This window comes from Sarcophilus harrisii, chromosome 2 (assembly GCF_902635505.1).
Source record: "Sarcophilus harrisii chromosome 2, mSarHar1.11, whole genome shotgun sequence".
Lineage (NCBI taxonomy): Eukaryota > Metazoa > Chordata > Mammalia > Dasyuromorphia > Dasyuridae > Sarcophilus > Sarcophilus harrisii.
The window spans coordinates 379,758,402-379,778,825 of record NC_045427.1 but is presented as its reverse complement, the minus strand read 5'-3'; the positions used below and the strand labels follow the sequence as shown (position 1 = coordinate 379,778,825).

General features: G+C 34.6%; 1 protein-coding gene across 1 annotated transcript in view; it reads left to right on the top strand.

The window, feature by feature from the left end:
• Positions 1-10,603: 10,603 nt before the first annotated feature.
• LARS1 (leucyl-tRNA synthetase 1) overlaps positions 10,604-20,424 on the top strand; it is a 50,035-nt gene continuing 40,214 nt past the window's right edge. The window contains exons 1-7 of the mRNA XM_012551809.2: positions 10,604-10,818; positions 13,935-14,053; positions 15,708-15,795; positions 16,389-16,469; positions 17,436-17,573; positions 18,907-19,068; positions 19,683-19,795. Of these exons, the coding sequence (XP_012407263.1) occupies positions 10,813-10,818; positions 13,935-14,053; positions 15,708-15,795; positions 16,389-16,469; positions 17,436-17,573; positions 18,907-19,068; positions 19,683-19,795 (707 nt within the window). The 5' untranslated portion in view covers positions 10,604-10,812. The remainder of the gene's footprint in view (positions 10,819-13,934; positions 14,054-15,707; positions 15,796-16,388; positions 16,470-17,435; positions 17,574-18,906; positions 19,069-19,682; positions 19,796-20,424) is intronic.

The following is a 20,424-nucleotide window of genomic DNA, read 5'->3' as shown; positions in this document are numbered from 1 at the left end:
AACAACACGTTGTCGGTCACGCTCCCTCCCGTCAACACTGGATGCAAAATTTTACTTTTTTGTACACACCCCCTTTTTACACTTAGACATGCTTCCGAATTTTGGCTTCTGCAATCAAATCACAGTCAAATTCAAATAATTATCCAAGTTACAGAATATATATTTTTAAAACATGTTATTGCTGATTTTAAAAAGGGGGGGAGGGGGAGGGGGAGACATCGCGATACAGCGCAAAGAGTACAAGATTTGGAGTCATACCTGAGTACCCATTCCTGGCTGCTTTAGTAAAGAAACACGTGAGCAAGTCACTTCTGGGCCTGAGTTTCCACATTCTGAGCTAGAATCTCAATTCTCCTAAAATGTAAAGCATTCATTCAGAAAACATAGTGAACAGAATGTCTTTAGACATCTCTTCACAGCAAATCTACGCTAGGAAAAATATCTAAAATCAAGTATTGTTCGCAAAGAGACTCTTGGTAAACCAAAGGACTAAAAAAAATGAAAGGAAGCAATTGAGGATCTAGGTTTGTATCAGGTTAACAATTTACTTTTGAGGTGTTGAAGCGACTTGTTTGATGAGTGAGATTCATATATGCATTTAATATGTATTATATGCTAAGCATGTGTACATATGTACGTATATACACAGAGGATAATAAAACAATGAGACAAGTTCCATAAGTCACACAGAAATCAGTTTCCAGTTTCATTACTTCAGTTAAATTGAATTTCATTATTTGAATTGTATTACTGAAATGCATTTTGATTATACTTCACCAAAATGTTTCTATTTCTCTTTTCTCCCTAATATCCTTCAACTCATTTAATTTGACAAGCATTTATTGAGCATCTATTATGTGCAAGACCTTGTAGTAGCTTTAGGAAATACAAAGAGGGTCTTTGTTTCTCACGAATTTTATACTTTAGAATACTTTATATCTAGACATAAATTACAAAGATATAATGACAATATAAATTGGACTATGATAAGTGCATATTATGGCAAAACTGGCACAAAAGTTCCGATAACTGAGAGGTTAAGAGCTAACCAAGCCCCAGGCAAGGAGACAGACTGTGAAGGAGACAATAAAGAATTTGGACTTTATCTCTGGCTATTCTCAGTGATGATTACTCTGCTGAAATGAAGGCTAGTCCAAAGACCTCCAGAAAGCTAACCAGAACATTCTCACAAAAACTGGGGAAGAAGATATCTTCCTTTTATTCTTTTTTATTTTCCTTTCCATTTCAACAAGTTAAATGGAATAATGGAAATGGCACTTCTTTTCCCAATTTACAAGAATTCCTTCCACACAACCAACAAATTAATTTCTCATCCCTTAGTATTCTACATTGGCTCCCTGTTGCTGCTAAGATCATAAGGTTATTAGGATCACAAAATTATAACTAGAAGGAATTTTAGAGAGCATGTCATCCAATACTTTCTTTTTAGATGTGAATAAATATATCTAGTGAGGTTGTGACTTGCCCAAAATGAAATATCAACTTTTCTGTTTGGCATTTAAAGTTCTTGCTCTTGCTCCTTTTCTAGTCTTCTTGTACATTACATCCTGACATTTACTCTATAGTTCAGATATCAGCCTATTACAATGCTTCAACTCCTCTGTCCTTCATACTTGCTGACTTGCTTTCCTGAAAAGCACTTCTACCTTCCCTGCACCTCTTCAAAGCTTTGGCTTTCTTTATGACAACAGTTCAAATGCTAATTTCTAAATGAAGACTAGCCTCACTTTCCCAGGTGTTCATGTGTGCTTTCCTACTTAAAACACTTTATTTTTATTTTGTATATATATACTACATATATTTACCTAAACTTGGGGAAATGTTGTTGGGCCCATAGGGGCTGAGGTACTGTGCTAAATCCCTATTGCTCCTACTCAGGTATGTGGTTTGGATTAGTTTCAGTTTGACAGAACCTGGCCTCTAAAGGAGCCCGGTATTAGGCTCCTTGACCTCATACTTTTCTCCCATTAAATCCCAACCCTATCTCATTCCCAGCTGGAGAAGGAAATGGCAAACCATTCCCATATCTGTGTCAAGAAAACCTCCAAAGGAGTCATGAAGAGTCTGTCATGACTGAAAATGACAAAACAACAACAATGCCAGTGCCTCTGGGAAAATTTTACCTATCACATGGACCAGAGATTCTTAATTTTTTATTATTATTGTTATGGGAGCTTTTGACAGTTTGGTGGAGTCTATAGATCCCTTCTCCAAATAATGTTTTTAAATGCATAAAATAAAACACATAGGACTAAAAAGAAAACTAATAGTACTGAAATAAAATTTTCTATATTTCTACCTTTTAACTTGTCTGCTCATGAACCATAGGTTAGGAATCTTCAATTCCAGGGTTTCTCCAAAAGAAAGAATAGAAAGATGATTAATTTACAGTGTAAATCAGATATGGTTTATTTTATCAAACAAAAAAAAATTGCTGAACATAAAACCTTCAACAACTAACTAATTAACAAAAAGATTGAAAATAGCCTTACGCAACTTCAGTTATAACTATTCTTACAATTAAATGGGATTTTGGAACTTAAATCTCATCAAAAGATAAAGGGATTTGTAGTACCTGAAATTAGGCCTTTTGCATTTCACTGTGGCTAGCTACAACTACAAGTACATGTCTGATGGTAAAATTGCCAACCCTGGGCCTTGTTGATGAACTTCTCTCCACTATAGATTCTTATCCCCAGAAGCTAGCCAACACCAATTCAATAGAATTTAGAATTACTAAATTTACAAGATCACTCCTAAACCTGGTAGAAGTATGGAGTTGAAACTACTCTTATTTAGCTTTAGTGTCTCGATTAGATACAAAACAGAACAGAGTGTGAAATAGGGCCTTTATACCTTCTTGAATTAATTGAAGCCATAAGTGATTTGTATGTATTTTCAGATTTTTTTTTGTGATTTGATTTTTATCTTGTTATTTTTACTTTAAAAAGGTTATTGTATGGGAAAACTTTCTGAGAGGGAGAAGGGGGAAGACTACAAAGGAAAATTTAGGCAATGAAAAAGCCATTTATGTTAAAAATTATCTTTAATGTATAGGTGTTTGTACCAGCAAGAAACTGGAAACTGAGTGGATGCTCATCAGTGGGAGAATGGCTGAATAAATAAAGGTATATGAACACTATGGAATATTATTGTTTTGTAAGAAACAATCAGCAGGATGATTTCAGAAAGGCCTAGAGAGACTTACACAAACTGATGCTAGGAAAGTGAATAGAACCAGGAGAACATGGTACACAGCAACAGCAAGATTATTTAATGATCAATTCTGATGGACTTGGATCTTTTCAACATCAAGGTGATTCAGGCCAGTTCCAATGGTCTTGTGATGAAGAGAATTATCTGCCCCCAGGGAGAAGACTGTGGGGACTAAATGCCATCACAACATAGTATTTTTACCTTTTTTGTTACCTTTTGCTGGCTCTTTGTTTTCTGTCTCTTGTTTCTTCTTGATCTGTTTTTCTTATGCAGTATGATAATTGTGGAAATATGTATAGAAGAGTTGGATATGTTTAACTTATATTGAATTACTAACTTTCTAGGGGAAGGGGTAGGGAAGGGAAAGGAGAAAAAATTGAAACACATGGTTTTACAAGGGCGAATGTTGAAAACTATCTTTGCATATATTTTGAAAATAAAAAGTTATTATTTTAAAAAATAACCTTTATTGGACAAAGGAAATTTCCTCATTGGGTCTTACCTAGTAATGAAATCACAGTCTTAAAAAAAGAGGAAAAAATATTGGTGTTAATTTTTATGTTCTTTGTATATACTTACATACTCATTAGAGAATATAGTCTAAAGGAGAAAGATCAAATAATACTTTCGTCTTCCTGTGCTGAGAACTTAGTATAGTGCCTTGGACACAACAGATGCTAAATAACTGCTAAATTGAATAAAAGTATTCTGATTTTAATTGATTAGGTTTTAAAACTGCATAGAAGTAAGATAATGCAGTGATAATAGAGAAGGAATTACCTTTTTTATAGGGATGCAAAGCATATCTTAGTTTTGTATTTTTTCTGCAAGAACCTCAGTCAGTTTTAAAACAGGTTCAAGAGGACAAATATGTTAGAAATGAGCTGCAGAGAGGTTTGTGACCTATATAAAGTCAACAGGAAAGTTAATGACAAAGCTTGGTTAAATTCAATCCAGCAGACAATTAAGGTTGGAACTGTGCTACTTGTTAAGAATACAAAAAATGAAAGACTGATACAGTTCCTACTCTCAAAGAGCTTATACAGTTTAAGATGGGAACAAACATGAGGTATTTCGTATCTATTGCTAGGTTTAGATCCAGAGAACTTGGGTTGAAATTTCTACTATTTACTATCTATGTGTCTCTTGAGCAAGTCAGTAAATTTTTCTGGGCTTTAGTTTCCACATCTGTAAAATGATACAATTAGACTGGATAATTTCCAAGCTTACATCCAGCTGTCAATTTAGGATGGACACAAAGAATTATTGACAAATTGGAATCCATTTCATTTAACTTATTTACAGCTTTTTCTGCACTGGCCACAAAGAAACAGAATATGAGCAGATGCAGGAGATGATTAATAGGAATTGTTTCTGCAATAGTGATGATGTATTTCAGAAAGCTGATCACAACCCCCTAGGAACCAATAGCTCCTATTTTGCATTCACATTTTAACATGGGGTCAAGGTTGTATAGCTATTCTGTGATCATGGAAGTACACTGGTCATGCATGATATTAAGTCTTGTTTTTTTCTGTCTTCATATTCAGATAATTTGGTCATTTCAAAGGGAGGCAATAGGCAATTATATACATACCATACTAATTCCTGTTCCTGCAGTCTTATAAAAACTAGGCATTTGTAGAAACTGAATTTTGAACCATATATTGTATAATTGGCTTCTTATATGTCACATGAAGAGGAGAAGAAGCACCTTTTAAAATATATATGTATACATATATATATATTTTTTTTTCCAATGACAATGTAAAGAGAGTTTTTGATATTTTTTTAAATAAGATTTTGACTTTCAAACTTTGGTTCCCTCTCTTGCTTCCATCTCCCCTACACAAGATGGGAAGCAATCTGTTATAGGTTATACATGTGCAATCATATAAATATATTTCCACATTAGTCATGAGAAAACAAGCACCTTTGCTTTACTTAGCTAAGGAGAATTCTAGAAATCCAAAAAACCTCCTCTGACCTTTTTCTTTTGCCTTAGAGAAATTGCTCTCCTGATTAGTCTCTCCTTGATCACTGTTTCAGGAAAACGTCTATCCATGCTCCACTATACTCTCCACAGCCTCACCATTCCTCTTGCCCTAGAAGAATACCCTTTCCACCCTTCTATCCAACCTCAGTTTGGGAACTATAAGCCATGATCAGATCAATTTTACTGTCATTCCTCAAAAGGTATATCAATAATCTGCTACTCTATATGTTCTCTGTAACTTTTTGGAATAAAGAGCCCCCTCCCTGGCCATCACTCTGCTTTGTATGTTAGAATGTAATACACTTTTTGAGATCAGGAATTATCTTTGTGTTTTATAATTGTATCCCCAGCTTTTGGCATATAGTAAGTGCTTAATAAATACATTTTTTATTCATTTATTTCTATATGAAATCATATTAATTTACCTGGAGAGAGGAACTAAGAATATGGGGGGGAAGGAGAGGAAATTAATAGATATAGAGAAGACACACATTTAAGAAAATTGCAAGAATAAATATCATGAGACATAGGATCACAAAATTAAGAGCTGAAAGAGATTGTAGAAGTCATCTAATTCAACCCTTTTTATGGATGAGACAAATAAAGTTTAGAGAGGCGCAAGGGACTAAGTGGCAGAACTAACATTCAAACACAAGTTTGAATCTATTTCTATTTCAGAGTTCTATTTCATAGATCTAATGATCTTTCTCCTGTACCTTGCTGACTCTTCCAGTCAGTAATTTAATTCTCCTGGCTTCTAATCACCCCACAACACATGGCACATCAGGTCACTCAAGCACTGGCAGAAGTACTTTTCTCAAAATCAGGAATGGATCAGAGAAAGAAATGGATTTGAGTGATTTCCCTTTTATGTAAAAAATAGCAATGGGATTACATCTACTAGACTTGGACTACTTGGTCTAGCTTTCTCTGGGAAATAGTGGGAGAGGGAAGTGAAAATTTTCAAATAGATGGCATAAGGAAAAGAATGACTAAATGCCTTACTAGATTTAGAGAAAAAACTCTTATGGTATTTAGTCATTTGTGTATAATTTACAATCAAGTCATGTCACATGAAATACTAATATTTCATGCAAATAAATTAAACTCTGTTGGATTTTCAAAGCAGGAAAATCTTACTTTAAATCTGGTGGTTCACTTTTGCTTGTAGACTAGATGGTCATCTGGCTTCACTCTTAAAATTTGCTACTTCTCTTGTACTGGAGGTTTCTGTTTTCAAACTTTATGCCAGTGGAGCAGTGATCTTCCCATGCCCTTTACGCTTTGGATTCATGCTTGTTTTATTATCTAAGTCCCTCTAGTGATAGGTATTGCTGTTAACACTAGGTGATTTGAAGACTTTCTGGTTTTATGTGCTTGACTTGTGTAGTGTATCACATCAAGAGATTTCTTTGTGATTCCCTACTAACTCTGAAATTCCACAGAAAGATGGATAGATAGAAAGAGAGATGTAAGTGATTTGTATTTGGGAACCAAATAACACTTTCTTGTGGTACTTGGGCAGCAGGACTATACAAGAAATGGAAACAGTAGTCATGACAGCAGGAATAAGATATTAGAAGACAAGAAAAATGTTTTGATAATTCAAGTGTCACATTTTCGCGTTTTCTCTGTGAAGAGAAAACCAGGAGAAACTCTTTGGAAAGATCCAAAGCATGTGGACTGTGAATTTAATTTTCAAATAAGTATTTGTTATTTGTCTGTGGGAGTGATTTTGATTTGGGGAAATTAAAAATTTCAGTATTACAGGAGAAAAACAAACAATGAGGTGTCATTGAAAACTCTGATATCGCAGTAGTGGGGCATAGTATATGTATGTATGTATATATATATATATATATATATATATATATATATATGCATATGTAGTTTTCCCACAATTTACATGATTTACATCCTGGCTTTATAGCTTAGAAGAGGCCTAGCTTATTTATTAATATAAAGACCATTCTGTTCTTAACTTCTTAGAATGTCATAACAATTAGAGTAGTAAGATACCTCAGACATCATCTAGTTCAACCCTCTTAATTTTCACATGCGGAAACTTGTACTCATATAGAGGTGGTTTGACCATGATTACAGATTATAAATAGTTCTTCCTCACTGACTTAATATGGTTGTAGTGGCTGAACCCACAAGTTATCAGAAGTATTATTTATCCTATTTAACCAGTATTATTGAGATTCTTGCCACTTTATTATTTTATAAGCCTCTGCCACTCTAGAAGCAGCTAAGTGGCTCTGGATCTGAAGCCAGAAAGATTCCAGAATTGAGTTCAAATTTAGCCTCAGATATGAGATAGTTGTGTGATCCTGGGCAAGTTAGTTAATCCTGCTTGCCTCAGTTTACTCATCTGTAAAATAAACTAGAGAAGGAAATGGCAAACCACTCTAGTGTCTTTGCCAAGAAAATCTCAAATAGGGTCAAAAGAGTAAAACATGACTGAAATGATTGAACAACAAAAGTGCCACTCTAGGGGAGAAGAAGCAGAGTTGAAATTAAGAACAATGGAATGCCAAAGTGTTAAAGTGACCCTGATACAACAAAAAAGAGTGGATGACACTTTTGCCTTTGAAGGAGTTTGAAATCTAAAATGAAAAGACAAGATAAACATACTAAAAAACCTCACAAAAAAACAAAAACAAAAACAAAAAAACCCAAATCCAACCAATCTACAAAAGGGCATAAACAAGCTAAAGCTAATTATGATTTTAGAGACCTAATATAGAAATGTTGATTGGCTTTTGAATTGAATGACTGATGAGGTCAGTCTGAAATAAAGCAAGGGAAAAAGTATGTTTTAAGCTGAATTTTGAATGAGAAGTAGATAATGTAATCAAAGGGGAAGGAAAATGGATGACATAATGTACATACATGCCAATTGGAAAAAAACGAGAAGGCATTGATGGGCCTCCATTGGTGAATCAATGAATGATTGAAAAAACATTTAACAAGTGCTTGCTGTGTGTCAATCACAATGTCAATTAAAGGAATATACTATTTAATAGATAGCATTTATATAGAGCTTTTAGTTTGCAAAACACTTTAAATATTATCTCATTTTGTCCTCACAACAACCTTAGTTAATAGTCAGCAAACATTTACTAAATGCCTACTATGTGTCAAGCACTGTGTTAAGTACTGGGGATACAAATATGAAAAATAAAGACAGTCCTTGATTTCAAGGAATTTATAATCTAGTGGGGGAAGACACAAAAAAGAAAGTTGAAAAGGTATGAGGGGAAAGAGAACCATGATGGAGAAAAGTCATTGAAATTAAAAATTTTAAAATGAGAGCTGAGAAGTCAAAGAAATTCAAAATGAATACTGTTGGATGGGAAATGGTGACCAAGAAGGCAAGAACTATTATCATTTCCAGTTTACTGATGGGGAAACTGAGGCAGAGAGTTTTAGTGACTTGCTTAGGGTTATACAGGTAAGTATCTAAGGATGGATCTGAACTAAGGTTTTCTTGACTGGACGCCAAATTTATACATTGTGTTATCAAACTAGTGATAAATTATATATTGACATATGTATGGATAGACTTGAAATCACTAGTACAGTTGTATCTGGGTTTGGGGAGTGTAAGAAGGAAACAAACATTTATTAAGTGCCTGCTGTGTTCCAGGAACTGTGCATAAATGTTATCTCATTTGATCCTTATAACAACACTGACAAATAGGTACTACTTATTATTATTTGTATTTTAGAGTTGAGGAAATTGAGGCAGATAGAGGCTAATTGACTAGATGGACACACAGCTAGTGTATGAGGTCACAGTTGAATTTCCGTCTTCCAGACTTTAAACCCCTCACTCTATTACTATACCACCTAGCTTCATAGGTTGATGTCATCTCTTCCGACTCCATTTCATTAGTTACATTGTTGCTAGATGAATCCCCTAAAATAACAATATTATTATGTTATTCCACTGGGGATAAATCATTGTATTTTTAGTAAGAAAATCATCTCCTTTGACCTTGTGAAATAGGTACCGCAAGAATTCTGTGCCCATTATACAGATTACGAACTCCAGACTCAGAAATATTAAATGTGTTGTTGAAAATATCAAGCGACAGAACTGTATTCAAAACTAAGTCTTCTTACTCTAAATCCAATGACCTATCTGTATGCCCCTGAGCAATTTCTTTAGGACACAATTTCCATATCTGTACAAGGAAGGGGTTGGAGTAGATGGTGCCTAAGGTCCCTTTCAGGTTTAAGTCAATGGTCTTGTGACTCAATGAAATAAAGATTTATTAAATAAAGACTTTGTGTGATAGTCGGGCTGTCTTGAAGGGGAACCATGTGGAGTAATGGATAGAGTGCTAGCCTTGGAATCAATTGACACATGAATTCCAATTCTGCATCCTTTGTCTATCAGCTGTATGACCACGGTCAATTCCCTACCTTTGTTGCTTCATTTGCCTCTCAGGACTATTGTGAAATTCAAGTGTGATAATATACATAAAGCACTTTGCAGCTATTAAAGCACTATGTAAATGTCAAATGTTATTAAAAACATAAAAGAGAACTAGGTGGAGATGACAAGGGAGTAATTTACAAGGCAGAAAGAACAGTCCTTAAGAGAACAACTCAGTAGGATGGTTTGATGGGAATGCACAATACTGGAACGAAAATAATATGAAAAAAGGATGGAAAGGGGGATATATTTGCTAAATTTTGAAATGTTTATATTCATCTTGAAAGCAACAGGGAACCTCTCTGGAAGGGTTTGAGCCATTTAAGTGACAACTTGTTTCAAGTTCAGAATTCAAACTTAGCTTTTCAAATTCAGCGCATTTTCCACTCTAGCAGGAGTATCTCTGTTAAGAACCCAGCTTTCCCTAAGGCTGAATAATATCAGGCCTTCAGACACCAAAAGCCTAGCAAGGTTACAAAGTCTTGTGGTCTAAGCCAGGGAATTGTTGTTGGGCCTGAAATAATTGATGTGACGCCCGAGTGCCTCAATTTCCATCTTTAAAATGGGAATAGCTGATAAATGGTTATAAAATGTAAATATCAAGCTGCTGAATAATAGCGAAGGCAAATATTTATGGGAAGTGGCGCGCCATAATTAGCACTTCTGTTTAGGAAGAGTAATAAATACCACAGTACTTTACAAGAGCCCGCCCCTTCTTCCTCAGGGTGAAAAGGTTGAAGTTGGACAAACTCCTGCATGGCATTATGGGATTTGTAGTAGAAGTTGCCTCGCGAACCTTGTTGTCGCTCTCTAACGCCGGCATAGTTCCTGTATGACAGAAGAGAGTCCACTTCCCTTTGGGAAATGTAGTCAAATAACTCCTAATAACCTTCGGCTCTGATGGTCCCAAGAACTACAATTCCCAGGAGGCTCGGTGCAGTGCCTCCTTTTAGGAGGTGGGGAGCCGGGGTTTCTGCTTGGGCTAGCCCGTGGGTCCTGTGTGCGATCGCCACGTGGGAAAGGGTGTTGGAGGAGAAGGCGGAGTGGGTATTCTAGCCGATACTCCTTCGGAGGCTGCGTGGGGGCCAGCGTTGGATTTACTGAAGGGTTCGGGTTTTCTGCGTGTGGCGCCATGACAGTGAGTCGGGATCCTTCTCTCCACCCCTAGCAGGCCCGGCCCATCGCTTCCTATCTTAGTCCCGGGTGCTTTCGCCCTGCTTCTCAGTCTCGGCCGCGGTCTCCCTGTGGTGGCTCCGGGCCGAGGTTGCTGAAGCTAACCGATTGTTACATTTACCAGGGCGCGCTGTACACCTCGGAAATCGGCTAATGCCATCCGTCCGGGCTTGGTGTAGTGGTTGTCTAGATTTAGGAAAGTGATGGAGAAAATGTTAATAATTTAGATTAAGCTTCAAAGACTGCCGTAGATTTTCGGAGAGTCGTTTATTGAACTCCTGCTATTCTTTTCTCCTCTCTCCCTCCCTCCCTTTTTTCTTCCTCCTTCCTCCCCTCCTCTCTCCTTCCCTCTTGTCCTCTCCCATCCCTTCCTCCTCGTCCTCCCCTCCTCTCTTTCTCTTTAATTTCCCCTCTTTCCCTCAGCCTCTGCTACTCTGTGTTTTGCTTTTTGTATCTGTCTTGTGTCTGTCTCCCTCCCTCCTTCACCTCCCTCTTTCCCTCTCTCTCCCTCTCCTTTCCCTCCCTTTCTCCTCTGTGACAGGGCCTGGGGATGGCCCTTGAGCCTACTTGGAATGTGTCAGGATCATTTAATCATCCCTTTCCTTTTACGTGTTGGGAAATTGTATCCCCAAAATGGAAATCCCTTTCCAATCAACCAATAAATATTTATTAAACTCCTGTTATGCGCTAAGCACAGGCACCTTGCCCCAGTGCTATTCTCTTGCGTGAAGGCTTTTTTGATTCTTCTGCTTCCAAATCCTCTTCCCACTCTGGACTTCTCTTACGGATCAGTGATAATAAAATTTTGGAGCTAGTTGGTTACCTTAATGCATAAAGAATCCTGGGCCAGGAGTCAGAAAATTTGATTTTTAAGTCCCCACTCCACTCCTATTGGCTTTGGTAAAGCATTTAGTTTCTTAATAAATTCTTCAAATCTTTATTACTTTGATAGGGTCTTGGAGAGAGACAAAGTTTAGATAAGACAGCTCCTATCCTCATAGAACTTTTAGTCAGGGAGTAGCAAATATAAATATAAAATAACTAAAATATGAATTTTAACAGGATGAATGCAATAGAAATAGAAAACAGTATTATGTGAGAGCCAGGAGGAAAGACTTGCAGAAGAAGACTATAGAATGGTGGTATTTGAGTTGAACTTTAAAGGTTGGGTAAGGAATATAAAATCCTGGACCCTCCTACATATGGATAGTTTCTTTTTAAAAAAAATTTTAGCTAAAACTCAGCATGGTAGTCCCTGCTTATTTATGTTCCCCTTCTGACTTCTGGAACTTTCAATGCTTTTTTTTTTTTTTTTTTAAAGGAATTATGGCTGCTGAACACAGCAATTATGAAGATTTTTCTTTTATAATATTATTCCAGTGAGTGCAAGGGATAATGTAAAAAAAATTACCCTGGCATGGGTTCTGTCAATAAAAAGTTATTATAATAAAAATAAATAAATAAAATAAAATGTTATTCCATTTCTTGTTTGCTCTGGGTGATGATATAATTAATATTAGTATAATGTTTTACAGTTGGTAAAGTGCTTTATTAAGTTACCTCATTTGGTCCATAACAACAGACTTCTGAAGTAGATGTTGTTATTGCCTCCATTTTTATAAAAGGTTAAATGATCTTCTCAGATTCACATAATTATGAGTCTGGGTCAGGATTCAAACTTGACTCCTCTATCTATAGGCACTAGCTGCCTATGTTGAATGGATATGTTATTTCCATAGTTTCTTTTGGAGTTTGATTCTGGTGTTTTTTTTATTTTTTTTTTTGGGCTGAGGGTTAAGTGACTTGCCCAGGGTTACACAGCCAGGCAATGTTAAGTGTCTGAGGCCACATTTGAACTTGGGTCCTTTTAACTTCAGGGTTGGTGCTTTATCCACAGCACCACCTGGCTGCCCCGATTTTTTCTTTTTTAGAGGAGAGACTCATCACTTCTATTCCACTTGTGGGTAACATTATTTTCTCTGCCTTAAGTGTGTTTCCACTCCATTTCATCCCACAGTGCTGCCAAAGTGATTTTCTTTAGGTGCTAAACTGTTCGTGTCACTGTTCAGTCAACACCAGTTGCTCCATATTGCTTTTGAAATCAAATCTAAACTATAGCACTTCATAGACTGATGTCAACAAAACTTTTTCAGACATTACTCTTCCTCCCATATTCTGTGATCCAGTCAAGTTGACATCTTATTTATCCTTCACACAAGATAATTCATTGATATTACCATCACCTTGATTTTTACTAGTTATCCTCATCCCTAGAATGCCTTTCCCTTCTGCCTCATTTTAAAATCCTTCTTTCAAGTCTCAATCCAAGCTTTCTTTCTACATGAAGTCTTTCCTGATTGCTCCCACTGTTCATCTCCTTCCTCCCACCCCTCATATTTAACTGTTTGGTATTTATTCTCTGTACTTGTTTTCTCTTTTTAGAATGTCACTTTCTTGAACATAAGGATTGCTTCTTTCTTTGTTTTTTGCTTCTAATGGTAGGAGCTTAAACGCTTGATTGATTGTTGATTGATCATATTGGAATTATTTTACAAGTAATTATTGATTTAAGGGAATGTCATACCCTCATACTAAAGGTAATTTAATAAGCATTTATTAAATAATTGTTATGTGCCAGGCAATATGCAGCTAACTGAGGATCAAAAAAACCTAGTCCCTGCCTTTAGGAGTTTATATCCTAGGCTTAATATATGTTTATTGATTGATTAACTTTACTGAAGGAAAAAAAAAGATATATAGATAAATTAGTACAAAATTAGACAGTAGTTTTGAAATGTTGGTATCATTAACAACTTGGGGAATTAAGATGATCTGTTTTATAAAGTGTTTTATTGATTAATTGATTGATTGATTGATATATAATGGCATTGGAAATGAATCTTAAATGAAGCATGTTGTCTTGCTTTTATTTTCATTTCTGTCAATTTGATCTTAAGATTAACTTGAAAGAATAAATATATCCTTAAACAGCTCAGTTATATATGAACCCCATTCGTAGTTTGTAGGAAGTTTCCTGAGAGATAGAGTAATTCCCCTAAAATATGTTTCTGTTTTCAAAAGGAACGAAAGGGAACTGCTAAAGTCGACTTTTTGAAGAAGATCGAAAGAGAAATCCAGCAAAAATGGGATGCTGAAAAAGTATTTGAGGCTAATGCATCTGATCCTGGGAGCCTGACCAGGTAACAAATTCTAGTAGAATTTAAAAAAATGTTTCCCTAACCATTGTTGTCTTATTAGCTTTTCTGTAGGAAGGAAAGAGGTACAATATAAGTCAGTAATGCTCAGGTTTATACATTAAGGGACTGAAAGAAGGACCTTGTTTAAAAGAGATGAAACATATTTTTTTGGTGATCACATGAATTCTTCAATTATGTGACCACAGAAGAGTTTGTTTTTAAGAAAGCATTTTTCCCCCCTGATTCAATTGGGGTTAAGTGACTTGCCCAGCGTCACACAGCTAGGCAGTGTTTTAAGTGTCTGAGGTCAAATTTGAACTCGGGTCCTCCTGACGGCAGGGCTAGTGCTCTATCCACTGCGCCACCTAGCTGCCCCAAGAAAGCGTTTAAAAAATAATAATTTAATAGGTATGTTTTTTACTAATTTTTTTTCTGGTTTGACCTGGTAAAATGAAATAATTTTAAAGATGAAGAAAATTATATGATAATTTTCAGCAAAAAAACAAAATATGAATTGGAAAGGGTTTGCCTATGTATTTAAACACATTTCTTAAATGAATTTTTTTTTGGAGAAAGTTTACTTTTATTATATAATTCTGTATATTTATTTGCATAATATAACATTAACGTGTTGAATATAATAATTAAGGTTAGAAGGATAGAATGCTAGACTTGGAATTAGAAAGACCTGAGGTCAATAGTCTCCCCCTGAAGTAGTGACCCTGGGGATCAGACCTTTCAAACTGTCATGAATAGGTTGTGATCTTATTTGGTATAGAAAGCGCCAAATCACAAATCTTTTTTGAATTGGGGTTTTGTTTTGGAGGCTGTTGTTTTGGTACACAACTCTTGATTTCCTTGGTGTAGGGAGCTCCCACTGGGAAAACTCTCATTAACAGTGATGGGCAATTTCTGTATTATTTAATGGTCTTAGTGAGTAGCTTGGAGTACTGAGGTGTTGGATGATTTGTCTGGTGACAATAACATGTGCCAAAGTCAGGATTAGAACCTGGGTCTCTCTCACTGATTATAAAGCTGCCCTCTTTATCATGGTCATACTGCTTACTCTATAATATTTAAAGGTAGGCAAATAAAGTATGTTTGGATCTAGAATTCTGGGTAGTTCTCTATTGAGAAAACTGTAAGCTATTTTTTAAAATGATAAAACACTTTCTCTTTCTTTCTAACACCTCCTCTTTTCCTTTTTCTTTCTCTCTCTTTCTCCTCCCTTCTTTTCCTCTTCTCCTTTTCCTCTTTCTCTATAGATATTACATATGTGTATATGTGTTTGAAGCATTTTGACTAGCTTCATATGCGTTTTTTGAAGCCCCATTTAATAATCATTGTGACTTAATTTTTCTGGCATTTTAAGAATATTCATATATTTTGAAGTTTATTTGTTGAAAAATGTTTGGTACTATTAAGTGAAACTTTGTAAGAAGATATTTATTTCTTATTTGCTATATAAAATGTAATACTTAATTTTTTCAATCAAAAGCAAAATTCTTTTCTAGACTAATTAACTATCTTTGGATTAACTGATAATTTTAGATAAATTTATGAGAGACATTAGTCCCTCACTTTCAATATAAAATGACTATAAAAAGCTTATTTTTTTTCCTTCTGTATATGTGTATGTGTTGTTTCATCTTTACAGTAAAGACAAGTATTTTGTAACTTTCCCATATCCCTACATGAATGGACGTCTTCACTTGGGTCATACATTTTCATTATCTAAATGTGAGGTAAGGGTACACCTCTCTTTGAATATCAGTAGTTCTTTTTCCTTTCATTCTTTTTGTTAGCCTCTTGGGAAGAAATAATATCTGGGCAAATTTATTTCCAAGTAAGAACAACCAAGATCAAATTAGATCACATGAAATACTATCTTTATAGTGTTACAAACATTAAAGCACTCTATAAATTTGTCAGATATCATTATTAGAAGAACTCTTTCATTTTAAATGCCTTTGTCCTATTTTATTAAGGAAATTGTGTGTGCCTGTGTGCCTTGTCATTTATTTGACTGCAAATAAAGTTTATATTGTGTGTGAGTGCAGAAAAGAAAAAAAGCATTATTGAAATCTATTCAAGTTTGATAACCAATTTTGTAGGATCCAGATGATATTTTTAAAGGAAGATGTGGGGCAGCTAGGTGGTACAGTGGCTCAAACACTTCCTAGCTGTGTGACCCTGGGCAAGTCACTTAACCCCAATTGCCTCAGCCAAAAAAAGAAAGAAAGGAAGGAAGCTGTAAGGGTACAACAGAACAAAGAAGCAAAACAACATTTTTCATATGCGTATGGGTTGTAATTTGAATTTTATTTTCTTTTTATAGTTTTCAGTAGGGTATCAGAGACTAAAAGGAAAGAAATGCTTGTTTCCCTTTGGTCTGCACTGCACTGGAATGCCAATTAAGGTGAGATTATATAGAGAACTGGATTGGGCTCTTTTGAACTTAAAGTGAAAAGTGATAATATAGTAAAATGAAAAAAGTGAGTTTCCAGGAATTATGAAATTATAGGATTGATTTGAATTTGTTAGTCTTTGAAAGTTTTTTTGAAGCTCTTGTTAAACTATTTATTACACTGTTTGTACATCATCACTATTGATCTTAAACTTCTTTTACATTAGGTAATTTAACATTAGAAAAATGTGAATAATAATTTTTAGATGCATCAAATTTAGTGTGTATATGAAGTTTGATTTTAATAATATAATGGAAATCAGAGGGAAAGGAAAAAAAAAAACCTAACCTGGAAAGGACCTTAGAGGTCATCTAATACATACTTTCCTCCAAAACCTTCCACTTTTAGAAGACAAATCGTGGCCAGAATAGTGAATTGATTTCCTCTGCACCCCAGAACAATGTCAGTGGCTGCTTAGAAATTAGGCCTTGTTTATCTAGTCCATCATCTTCACTTTAAGGATCCATGATTTTGTTGGTGTGGGCACTGTCTTCATTCTACAGATCCGACAGCCCTTTAAGATCATTAGGTTATCTTGGCATGATCTTTAAGGTCTCAGGGACACTTAAAAACCCCCAATGACCCATCAGAGGGAGGTTAGTTTGTCACAATGTAAATCCCAATGTTACATTACATTAGAAAATTTCTTATTCCTTTTATGATTTTAAATTGGAAATAATTCCTAAGAAGGCAAGATTTTAGAACACAATAGTTCAGAAATCTGATTTTAGTTAACTGGAAAACTTAGTATCTTCCATTTATATTATTTGAGAATAGTTGAGCCATTTAAATTTACACAGGTTCCATGCAAAAATTTGTCAAATATGAATGTTGCAGAATGAATATTGGCATAAAAGCAACCTGACTTTGAATTACTTTTTCCCTGAATTTTGAAATTCAATGTCATTTATTTTGAGGCATGTGCTGATAAGTTGAAAAGAGAAATAGAGTTGTATGGTTGCCCTCCTGAATTTCCAGATGAGGAAGAAGAAGAAGAAGACATTACTACAAAAAAAGAAGAGATCATTATCAAGGATAAGGCAAAAGGAAAAAAGGTACAATAAATTGAGTTTCTGGTTTTGCTGTTAGACACTGCATTAATATGAATAGCATGTTAGTTTATGTCTCCAAGATATAAATAGCAAAAAGCAAATATCTTGCACTTTAAGGTTTGAAAAGCATGTTACATAAGTCATCTCAATTAAATAAGTACATTGAATTTGACTGCTTTGACTGCTTTTCCTTATAATTTGAGTTCTTTCAAAACACACGATCTTTCCCTCTTCAATCCCCAGATATTTTTAAGATGGCTTCCTGATTAAGATATTATGTAATTATGTGTGGAGAGAATAGAGGGGGAGCATGTTGGTGGCCTTTCAGTTATGGGAATACAAAAGTAGACTGGAAAGAGGATTTCTGTGAATGATTCCTCCTAACTAAAAAAAGTTGATGAGATTGGAAGAACATAGATTTCAGTGCTCTGAGATTGTGCCTTGTATCTGTGACTTTAGTATTTTATTGTTGGTGATGAAAATTCTTTGTTAGTGGCTCTTAACCATATAATGTTCACTGCTAAGTATCTTGACCAGGAGAGTGTAACAACCCAAATTAGTCCATCTAATACCTTTGTTCTGATATATCAGCAACTTTTTTTTGTAGGGGAGACTTTTTGAAATTAAAAACTAATACTTGACTCATTTAAATGACTTAATTCTGAAATGTGTTGTAATGATCCTGATTGTTGGCATGAACAGATTATACTTTTCAGGCTTCCGTATTTGGGCAGTACAAGATAAAAATGTGTTTTTTGGGAAGTGTAACTTTAAAAAACTTATGTTTATTCCCTGAACAGTTGAAATGCCAAATATGATATGAAATTCCAGTGATATTCATTATTCTTTCATAGGCATTTCATTAATGGTATGTATCATATCCTTCCCGCTAAATTGTCGTTTTCATGAATGCAAGGACCATGTTTTAATAATCTTAGATTTCCCCTTAATACTCAGCATAGTGATTTGCAAATCCTAGGTAGGTTTAAAATGAGCATTGAATGAATGAATGATTATTTTCTTGTTTAACTACTTTGGAAAGAAAGAATTTGAAAAAAAATTGTTTCTTTTAAAAATGAGACAATATTAGGAGATACAGTGATAGAAAAGAGTTACTAAGTATATTTAATTGACTAGATGATGTCTACCTTAATTACCACAGAAACCATTGAAATAAAAATTAAGAGCTGCAGACAGCTTATTTTAAATATTAGGGGATGTTAAGAAGTTTATCAGTTGATGGTAGTAATCTGAAGATTGATATTTCTGAAGAGAAGACTCTTGAGAAATGTACCTATTCTTTCATGGTATTGTGATTTTTGATTGTTGCTTCTAGAGTAAAGCTGCTGCCAAGGCTGGGTCTTCCAAATACCAGTGGGGAATCATGAAATCTCTTGGCCTATCTGATGAAGAAATAATGAAATTTTCTGAGGCTGAACATTGGCTTGATTATTTTCCACCCTTGGCTATTCAGGATCTAAAGAAAATGGGCCTGAAGGTATTTTTTCTCCTATATCTAGAAATGCAACTTTCAGTAAAGAAAATGCATATTGGTGGTGGTATATTAGTTCAACTATTTAGAAATATAAGGTTATTAGTGAATATGAGCTCATATTATCAAGAGATTAGAAGCTATAAAGCTAGATATAATTAACCATTGGATAGTTTAATAAGGTTGAGAATAATATTGTAGTATTGGCATATATATATAGCTTTGTGATTATAAGAATGAATAAGAAATACCTGTTCAAATAATATAAAAAGGTCAAAATTGTACTTTAACTTATAGAGACCACTTCTATGTAAAGTTGATTTAGATCCTCTTAAGTATATACTGTTTTTGAGTCTTGTTAGTCTTTTTAGAAATGTATGGATATGCGTGGATGTTAGAATACTAAATTTCTATAGCATTTTTGAAAACAATGGTACCAAATTTCTATAGCATTTCTGAAAACATAATACAATTTTTTTTCTCTTTATTAAAGAACAAGTATGTTGTTAAGTGAGAAAAGTATAATTTTAAGAGATGAGATGAAGTGATTGCTATGGTGGCAGAGACATTCATAGATCCTTTACACCTTAATATTATTGGCTTTTCTTTTTTCCTTATAGGTGGACTGGCGACGTTCTTTCATCACCACTGATGTTAATCCTTACTATGATTCCTTTGTTAAGTGGCAATTTTTGACACTAAGGGAAAGAAACAAAATAAAGTTTGGGAAGCGGTAAGTATGTGTTTCATTATAATAATTTCTGTGATGTTTAAAAATAAATGTCACACATATCCTGCTTTATAATAAAGTACCCCACATTTTTTCTTTTTCTCTTTTTCTTTTTTTTTTTTTTTCTTTTTTTTTTCTTTTTTTTTCTTTTTTTTTTTCTTTTTTTTTTCTTTTTCTCTTTTTCAAAGAGCATGCAAGGATAGTTATCAACATTCACCCTTGCAAAAACATGCAGAAAAACCCCAAACAAACAAGTAATTTAATATAGATTAAACATGTGTAATTCTTCTAAACCTATTTCCACATTTATCATGCTGCACAAGAAAAAATAGATCAAAAGAGAAAAAAATGAGAAAGGAAAAAATAAGCAAGCAAACAATAATAACAACAAAAAAGGTAAAAATGCTATGTTGTGATCCATATTCAGTTACATAGCCCTGTTTCTGGATGCAGATAGATGGTCCTTTCCGTTATAAGTCTTTTGGAATTAATCTGAATCACCTCATTGTTGAAAAGAGCCAAATCTATCATAATTGATCATCACATACTCTTGCTGTTACTGTGTACAATGTATTCTTGGTTCTGCTTGTTTCACTCAATATCGGTTTGTATAAACCTTTCCAGGCATTTCT